General features: G+C 46.8%; 1 protein-coding gene across 4 annotated transcripts in view; it reads left to right on the forward strand.

Annotated features, from left to right (window-relative positions):
• Positions 1–9,088, forward strand: part of Mocos (molybdenum cofactor sulfurase) — a 45,630-nt gene extending 36,542 nt beyond the window's left edge. For 2 of the 4 annotated variants that reach the window (XM_087593034.1, XM_087593036.1), the window contains exons 12-13: positions 7,510–7,614; positions 8,900–9,088. In XM_087593034.1, the coding sequence (XP_087449160.1) occupies positions 7,510–7,598 (89 nt within the window). In that variant the 3' untranslated portion in view covers positions 7,599–7,614; positions 8,900–9,088. 4 annotated transcript variants of the gene reach the window in all.
• The last annotated feature ends 793 nt before the right edge of the window (positions 9,089–9,881 follow it).

Raw genomic sequence — 9,881 nt, forward strand, 5'->3', positions numbered from 1 at the left:
TTGCTTTTCTGTTGTTGACATTTTCCCCGTGTGGAAGGCATCTGCCTTTAGAAACCGCAGGGCTTGAAACTGAGAATGGCCAGCATTTCCCAGAAAGCAATCCTTCTGTCTGTGTTTCCTCTTCAGGTCATCCTCCCGGCACTGCTGTTGCCCTGTCCCTGGTGAATGAGGCTCAGTATCTGTTGGTGAACACATCAAGTGTTCTGGAGCTTCAGCAGCAGCTAAACGCCAGGTTAGACCCTTTCCCTGAGGCCAGGGAACAAGGAGAATTATTTGCCCCTGGGGGGGGGGGCTGGTACCCACCTGGAAAGGAAAGACCTGGAAGGTAGTGAGTCCAGACCCTGCAGTTACAGTGAGAAATGAGATCCAGTGACATCAGTGAACGCTTAGGGCCAATTCTTGTTTGCCTTCCTTCCTTCCTTCCTTCCTTCCTTCCTTCCTTCCTTCCTTCCTTCCTTCCTTCCTTCCTTGTGTGTATGTGCATGTGAGCACTCGTGCACATGCATGCATATAGGTATGAAGGTATTTACGTATACAAGTGGGTGTGGAGGCTACAGCTCAGTATTAGGCTTTTTTTCAACCACTTTCCACCTTGTTTTTGAGACAGGATCTCTTACTGAACCTAGAGCTCATAGGTCAGGCTAGACCCCTGACTGTCAAGCCTCAGGGATCTTCCCAACTCCACCTCTCCAATAGTAGGATTACAAGTGGGTGCCGCCAAGCAAGGCTTTGAGTGCTGGGGACTGATGCTGTTCCTCACGTGTGTGCCGTAGTTTACCATGTGAGCCCCTCCCTCAGTTCCTGTTAATCACTCCCAGTGTTCTCATTTACTTCCTGTGTCAATCCGCCTACTGTTGCTGTATTACTTCCTATATCAATCTGCCTACCATTGCTGTAGCAAATATTTGGGGCAATCAACTTGTAAAGAGAATGCATCAGTCATGATTGGGGACTCTGTTGCTTTGAGCCCGTTTGGCAGGAGTACAGGGTGAGAGAATGGAGAAGAGCTGGGGACACCCACAGGTCCCTTTGAAGACGTATCCCCAGTGACTCACACTCCTCCCAGTAGAGCCACCTCTTAAAGTTTTACCATTGCTAGTAAAGGATGGGGATCCAGCCTCCACCATGGGCCCCTGAAGATGTTTAAGGTCAAGACTATAGTGTGCTCCCTGCTCTCTCTTGACCCTCTCATGAAACATGGAGGACCCCCGGCAATGGTTTTAATTATTCTATTTCTACACCTTGTTTTAATTTGTCACCGGCTTGACCTAATTTCATTGCCCCCTCTCCTACTGTCTCCCGTCTCTTAGGATTCCTGCCCTACTTCTCATAAGGAGTGCTTACAAAAACGTTTTGAGTGTGATTACAGGCAGGTTTTGTTTGTCAGATACATGTTCAGACACAGCCAGTGTCCCTGGATGCTCACTGCCCCTTACCTACCTGAGGGTACAGATGCTGTTAGGATACCATCTCAACTCTAGGAAATTCTGACCACACCCACTCCTCATTTTTCCTTAGAGAAAACTCCAATTTGGTAACTAGGGAATTAATTAGGGAAAGTCATCAGCTGTCCCATCAGGGCCATGATGGGCACAGGCTCCTAATTCTTCCTCCTCAGGCTTGAGAGGTGGGTACATGATCCCAGACACTTTTTTTTTCATGTGCCCTGTAGACTTCTGCATACATGTTCACACCTTGAGCAGCTGCACACACAGCTGAAAGGAAGCTGTGGGACTCTCCTTGACTTTCCCTCAAGACTGGCTGTTGGAGTTTCTAGTCTTCTGAGAGAACACACTAGGGTTCCCTGGCCGAGGAGCAATTTGTCTTCCTCAGGTGCAGAATCGTGGCCCAGCTTTGAGGTTTCTGGTGTTCTGAGTTTTCTCAGTATCAAGGGTCTTTCTTTCAGACACCCAGAGCAAGGGATAATGAACCTGACATTTTCTGGCTTTGTAATGTGGACGATCAGAGAAGACAGGCTTGGTGGTAGCCCCGGCTCCTACCAGCAGGGGGTGTTTCCCACCAGCTGGTTTAGAGCAAGGCTGGCCAGCCCCAACATTGTCACAGGCAAGAAACTCAGCCAGGGCTTGGTGTTTCTCAACGTTCTAGATACAGATTGGTGGGCTCCGCCATTTGCACGGTAACAATAGTTTTCAGACAAGAAGCCTTTCTTTTTACAAAACACAAAGGAACTCGTGACAGCTTTGAGAGTGAATGTGGTGAAGCTGGGCTTGGATCTCAGTCCCTGGCTCGTGTACGATCACTGTCATTTAGAAGGGATTTCATAACCCTTAACCTTCCTATACCAACCCACCGGACTTCAGCTCTGTCCCCAGAACATATTTTACCATGATCAGTGAATGTCTCCTTCCCTTTCCTCAGGTACCAAGCTAGAAATTCTAGAATTTGTTCAAACTACGCAAAATGCAAAAAGCCCTAAGCCCAGCACAGTGAAGTTTTACAGGTGTGTGTGCAAACAGATCAAGGAGGGATCGCACCCCACTTACACCTCATCCGGGCCAACCCTCAGTTAGATTTCTTTCACTGTAAATAGTTTCACTCATTCTTTGATTTAACGGAGTGTGTGCTCCTGTGTTGGGGGAAGTTTTAAGAGCTGTTTGTAGAGTATTCCTCTGAACGAACTGGGGTGTGTGGAAACACAGAAGGTCATTTTGTAGAAGTAAGCAAAACTTTCAAACAGGAATTGTATAAACCAGGCCTAGGGATGCATAGATGTAATCATACACGTGGGGTGCTGAGGCAGGGGGATTGTGTATTTAAGGCCAACCCCAGGTAACATAGGGAGATCCTCTCTCATTAAACAACAGAAGAATCTTATCCTCTATGGTTATAATTTTATTTACTCTATTTATACTTTCTGTTGTGTTCTGCATGAGAGAGTACAGTCTCTGTGCAAAGCAGGTCTTTATAGTTCAGCCTGCTGACAGCTCTTGTCCTGTCTGTGTCCTGTCCCATGCTCTAGAACTGGTATTTTCTATAGTCTAGTTCTCTTCATTCTGCTCATCTGGCTTCTTCATCTACGACTTAAGTACCCTTTGCCTCCTGTATGCTTCTCCTAGGAGGTGGACCCATATCCTAGGGAGGGGCCCTGGCTGTGTCTAACAGATGGGTGTGTCGTGAGAGACGTTTGTTCTGAGCATCCAGGCCTCAGGCCTGAGGAGAATTGGTACAGACAGGCACGGAGTGCAAAGTGTGTAGGATTGTTGCAACCGTGTGGGCATGTGCCACCTCCCTCCACTCACCCTTCTTGGTCCGTCTAAATAGTGACGAACGTGGAAAGGAGGAATCATTCTCTGTGAAAGATCTCATCTCCCGCTTCCGTGCCAATATTATTACCAAGGGAGCCAGGGCTTTTGAAGAAGAGCAGTGGGATGAGATTTCGATTGGCTCCTTGCATTTCCAGGTAAGTTTTAGGAGTGGTTGGCTTTCCTCAAAGGCTGCCAGTGACTGTTGTTCTCAGCTCCAGAACTAGACAGTGGCAGGTGCCCCCCTCTCTACTTACCGTCCTCTATGGATCATGTTTGGGCTTCAGTCTGTTTTCTGTGAACACTTGTGTGTACGGAAGCACGTCCTCCTAATGATGCTGGACCTTCCAGTGCAGCAGAGCTCCTAGGGGGAGACCCAGGAGCCTAGTGACAGCCTAAGGCCTATGACCATTGCTACTGCCACCCCTCCCTCTTTTATCCATCTTCCTTCTCCTACCTCCTTCATCTACTTTCTCCTCTCCTTCCTCATCCTTCCTCCTTCTCGTTCCTCCTCCCTTTCTGGCTTCCGTCCTTAATGGCATCTATGGAAGAGATTATAGTTAGAGGCAGGTCCATCGTCATCCATTCACTGTCCCCAAGCCTTAGTCTTAAACACTCAATAAGTAGAAGGGAAGCTCTAATCTAAATCTCTATTCCTTACATGACCGACAAACTCACGAGGTCTGCCCTGAGCTTTATGATCTCTCTGCCTCTCAGTCTGCCCTTCCTCCATCCAGGGACAAGCCAGTCTCCTGCCTCAGGCCTTTGCCCTGCTGTCCCTGCTACTTACCACGCTGCTACTGGACCTTGACTCAGAGGTCGCCTTCTTAGAAGCTGCCCAACAGTACAATTCTACTTGGCACACTGCCTGCATTAGCCGCGCAGACCACACAGGGTGTAGACCGTGTCTCCTTTTTCCTAGCATGCCTCAGAGACCTAGAGCATCCTGGCTGAGCCAGTTCCCAGTAAGTGATTGTTGGAGGAGGTGGACAGGAAAGATAAGGACGAGCTGGGGGCTGTATGGACGGCTCACTGCTGGACAATGTTCTATACTAGACATGAACTGATCCTGGTAATTGTAGGGGTGGGGGTAACCTTGCAGAGGTGTGACCTGCCTGTCTTGTGACCTTGTGCCCAGGTTCTGTGCTTAAATGGAACACCAGTCTATCATCCCCGAGAGCAGTAACAGTTATCTAAATTGCTATCAGTGGGTCTCGGATCTGGGGTGGGGGTACCACAAAGGGCCTGATGATCTTTCTTATTCTTGAACTCTGTGAGATCTTATCTGGGCAGCTATCATTTTGAAAACCACTTTCTTTTCTCTCCTGTAAGCCTGGTTCTGGCAGCAACTCTCCTGTTGTTTTCCTGTAAGCTGACCTCCTCGTCTGTTCTTACTCTGTCACTGAATCTCTGCTGTTTTAAAAGCATCTGTTCTAATGCAACCTGCTGGGCGCCAAGGTAGGCTCTAAATCTACCTTGTGAGATATTTGGAGAGATAGAGGGAGGGCCTGAGGGAGGAAGGAAGAAAGAGGGAGGGAAAACTAAACTATGCCAGGAACACTGTCAGAAACCCATCTGACAACAGCGGCAAAGAACCTTTCCGTGAGACATCTTAGAATGCTTTGTTTTCTTTAGGCAACATTCCTAGTGTGTGGAAAAAAATTAAAGTCAGGCTATTAGTGCTCTTTGGACCCCTAACAGTCCATCATGGCACCGAAGACTGGACAGAAGGAGTGAGGCAACTAATCACACTGAGTCCACAGTCAGGAAGTGGGGAGCGGTGGATGTTGGCCCTCAGCTGCCATTTTCCTTTTTATCAGTCTGCAACCCCAGCCCATGGAATGGCAGTGACCGCATTTAGGGTGGGTCATCCCACACCAACTAGCTAATCTAGAAACTCCCTCATAGATGGGTTCAGAGGTGAGTCTCCTAGGTGAGCCTGGATCCTGTCAAGTTGATCTACCGCAGGAGAGACCATGACTGCTGAGTTTTCCCTTTTAATTCTTCCTATGTCTGCATGACTCATTTTCAACAAGAATTTATGACAGTAAATAATTTTTTTAAAGATATGAAAAAAGGCTTAATGCTGGGTTTGGTGGCACTTACCTTTTAATCCCAACTCTCGGGAGGCAGAGGCTGTGAGTTCAAGGCCAGCCTGGTCTACTTATTGAGTTTCAGGGCTACATAGAGAAAGCCTGTTGTTTACCTCTCCCCCTGCAAAAGAAAGAAGGAGAGAAAGATAGATTTTTGGATCATGCCTTTAATCCCAGTACTCAGGAGGCAAGGACAGGAAGATCTCTGAGTTCAAGGACAACCTGGTCTACAGAGTGAGTTCCAGGACAGCCAGAACTGCACAGAGAAACCCTGTTTCAGAAAAAAAGTGGGGGGGGGGAGGGGGAGGGAGGGAAGGAGGGAAGGAGAGAGAGCGAGCTTAAAAAGAAGCTATGTAGGGGTTGGGGATTTAGCTCAGTGGTAGAGCGCTTGCCTAGGAAGTGCAAGGCCCTGGGTTCGGTCCCCAGCTCCGAAAAAAAAAAGAACAAAAAAAAAAAAAAAAAAAAAAGAAAAGAAAAAAAAAGAAGCTATGTATATCAGTGTGTCTGTGCATAAATATCTGGAAAATGGCCTTGCTGCCATCCAAGTTGCTGTTTTCTGAGGATCTTTTCAACAAAATGACCAGATTTTGGCCCAAAGTGTCTGTCTGTGAAGAGAAGTTGGTCAGGGCCTGGGTCTGGAGGCTGCTGCTCCCCCTGGCATCCATCCCTCTGTGCCCTAAGAGACACTTTCCCAGGAGAAGCTAAGAGGCTTCTGCATACTGGCTCTTGGTCTCAGGACCTTCATCTCCAGAAGTTAGAGCTTCTACCTGAGTGTGGAGATGTGGAGGTCTAGGCTTGGCACCCCTCAAGTAGTGTCTGGACTTCTGGACAAATCCAACTGGATAGGGCAGTCCGTCTTAGCCGAGCGCTACAGTGAGCACCTGCTGGTCTTTCCACACTCCTCTCTGCCACTCTCAGGGCCTAGACATTATTTCCGACTAGATGGACGCCCGCCAGCTAGAGTACCCATGATAGAACAGGCCAAGGCCCAGCTACATTAGTGAGTGCTTGAAATTTCAGGGAACAATACCCACAAATGAGAGGCACATGTGGCCATGGGGAAACCTGGTAGCTGACCCGGTGGTCCCAGCTGCTCAGGAGGCTGAGGCAGGAGGATCACTTGAGTTCATTCAGTCAAAGCCAGCCTGGGCAACACATTTTACATCTTATGTATGTAGCAAAAAGAGCAATCTTATCACCGCTGATGTGTTAAAGTTCTGTTAATATTTATGTTTTTCCTCTTGTGTTATACAAGTGATAAGGACACATGACTAACGGCTGCTGAAGTTCTCTCGTACACATAGCTTATGTCAAGTCGCTGATTGTTGGCTTAGGTATTGCTGTGTGGGTATGCAGGCATGTGTATCTGTAGACACATGTAAAATACATGTATCATTTGCTTTCTGCTTCAATTACAAAATACAAGTATTTCCCCACGCTTTGCTTAAAGTATATTTTTCTTATATTTTATTTAAAGGCCTTTGTAATTTTTTTTTTTAAAAACAGAGTCTTATGAAGCTCATGCTAGCCTCAGATTTGCCGTGTAACTGAAGATGAACTTGAGTTTCTGATCCTTCTGCCTCCACCTCCCGAATGCTGGTATTATTGGCGTGTATCACCACGCCTGTTCTATGCAGTGTTAGGGATGGAACTCAGGGCTTCATGAATTTCTGGCAAGCACTTAGCCCTCTGACCCCCATCCCCAGCTCCGTGTAGGTTAATTTGAATCCTTGAGGTAAGATCCACATAGATGTGTTATCTTGAATACCATGCGATCTCTAAGATATAAGTTTTCCATATTCTCAGCAATCAATACGAGGACAGATCCCTGCTCATGAATCTGTGTTAATGCTTCTAGTTCCTTTTAGGTTAAATTTCTATGTGTATAATTGGTGCTCAAAGCTCACAGGGCCCCGTGCCTGGCTCAGTGGTGGCTTCTCCGTCTCTAGGAACTATTAAGATGGTCTTCCACACCTTTCTGTTTCTCCACAGCCCTCATGTAGTAGTAGCCTTTCAGCCAGCAACTCCACACAGGCCATTCCCAGGAAGTGCTGCAAAGAGGGGTCACTTCTGTGGTTAGGGGTTGGCCGCATGTCTGTGACTCCCCCACACAAAGCATCATGGCCTCATCACATGTCCCCTCTCCCTGCCAGGTTCTGGGGCCTTGTCACAGGTGCCAGATGATTTGTATCGACCAGAAAACTGGCCAGCGGAACCAGGATGTCTTCCAGAAGCTTTCTGAGAGCCGGGGGAGAAAGGTGGGTACGTGTAGGTCCGTGTGCCCAACACGGCACCTCGTTTTCATCTCTGTATGCTATATGCACATAACTGCACTGTTATGAGTGTCGAGTAGTTTTCATCTGTGGAGAAGCCGTTACACTTCCCAAAGCCAATGCTGCCTTTCACCAACGTCCCAAGCTTGCCTTGGGGTTCTCTATTATTTTCCAGTATTTCATCCAGTGTTGGTCATTGTTTTATTTTAATTATTTTAATGCTTTCAGATCTTATTGAAGATAGAAGGAATATAAACATAGCAGGGCTGGGCAGTGTGGCTCAGTGGTAGAGTGTTTTGCTCACCTAGCATGTGCCGAGGTCTGGTTCCCATCCCCTACAACCTCACGAAAAAAAAAAAAAAAAGAATTCCACTAGCTCGATCTCTATTTTCTTCACCCCAGAGATCTTTTAACAAAGTAAGTTAACTCTGTGGATAGATGATCTGCTGAGAGGGCTCAGTAAAGTTCATGATACTAAACCCAGGGGTTCATCTCCTCAGGGGGTTAAAATGACTCTATGCTGCTGTTGTAGATACTCGATTATAAAATCTGAGCACTTAATATATAGTATTCAATATATATTACACATAAATGATTCATTAGAAGCATTTATTTTTAGCTCTGCATTTTCTGTTAGGCCTTTGTGAAGAATTCCAGTTAGGCTGCATTGAAGTACTCTTGAAGCAGGGTATGATACTCCTCCAAAGAGATCAAGGGCATCCATGGTTACACAGAGAATTCAAAGTCACCCTGAATTACAATGAAGTCCCGTCTCAAATAAATAATAGATAAACAGGCTGAGGAGATGGTGCAGTCTGCAAAGTGCATGCCTTGCAATCTCAAGAGTCGTAGTTTGATCCTCAGAGCTCTCCCTCTCCCTCTCCCTCTCTGTCTCTCTGTCTCTCTGTCTCTCTCTGTCTCTGTCTCTGTCTCTCTGTCTCTGTCTCTGTCTCTGTCTCTCTCTCTCTCTCTCTCATGCATAAAAGAACTGGACACTGTGACACACGTTTGTAATCTCACAACTGGGAAGGGCAGATCCAGCCAGCCTGCCCTACCCAGTGAGCATCAGACCACGAGAGACTGTGTCTCAATAAACAAGGTGGGCAGCATCTGAGGAACTGCAGCCAGGGTGTCCTCTGGCTTCTGTCTGCATGTGCACCTGGGCACACACAAACACATCACATGCCTCTGCCTTCTGAAGCACATGTTACAAATGACTTTAACTTTTAAAATAACGTGGCTTGTCTTGGGACTGTTGCTTCCATCACAGGTGAACTTTGGCGTGTACCTGATGCACTCGTCCTTGGATTTATCGTCTCCGTGTTTCCTGTCAGTGGGATCTGAGGTACTCCCTGTGTTGAAAGACTGTGGAGTGTCCTGATTCACCCTCTTCCCAGCCATACCCACGTGTTATCTTCTGACATTTCTTCTCCCAAGAGCATTAAAGTTTTTCTTTACAGTGCTGTCTACCATTCTTGAGAACTGCAACTTGCGAACTTTGTCTTAGAACGAGTGCTGCTCTTTGCCACTGGAGTTGAGCCCTCTCTTACTATGTGCCCTCTGACCTCTCAGCTCACTTGCACTGACACAACTCAGCAGAACGCTGCTGTGCCCACACCAAAAAGGCTCCCTCATATATCCAAAGAATGATCAGTTGTAGTCAAATTAAATATTTCATGAGACTCTGGAGATTATTTTTTTTTAGTTTATTGGGTACATTGCAAAATCGCAAGAGATCAGCTGGCTGGCAAGAACTGGAGTATACTGTCTTCCTCGTTTTCAAGCTATTTAGTGGCGAAGGTTCAAGCATGATCTCATGTTACTCAGGCTGGCTGGATCTTTCTGCCCTCACCTGGTCACATCCAGCTTGACTTATGTATTTTGAAGGTGTGAGCTAGCGTGTGTGCCGTGTGTGTGTGTGTGTGTGTGTGTGTGTGTGTGTGTGTTCACACTTAAGGTTTTTATGTCTTAGTTTTTTTGGTTTTTGTTTTTAGACAGGATTTCACTGTGTATCCCAGGCTGGCCTAGAACTTGTCATGTAGATCAGGCTAGTCTTGAACTCATGGAGTCTGCCTGCTCCTGCCCCCCAAGTGCTAGGTTTATAGGTATGCACCAGGTCTGGCTTATGTCTTTTTGACAGACTGGGTCTTTTCTGATATATAGTATCTTTTTGTAACTAGCATTTTCCCAGCCGTCTAATAAGGCCTGTTGATGTAGCTACTTCTGAGAATTATGAGCCTCTTCTCATAAAT

The sequence above is a fragment of the Rattus norvegicus genome, chromosome 18, assembly GCF_021556685.1.
Source record: "Rattus norvegicus strain SHRSP/BbbUtx chromosome 18, alternate assembly SHRSP_T2T, whole genome shotgun sequence".
Classification (NCBI taxonomy): domain Eukaryota; kingdom Metazoa; phylum Chordata; class Mammalia; order Rodentia; family Muridae; genus Rattus; species Rattus norvegicus.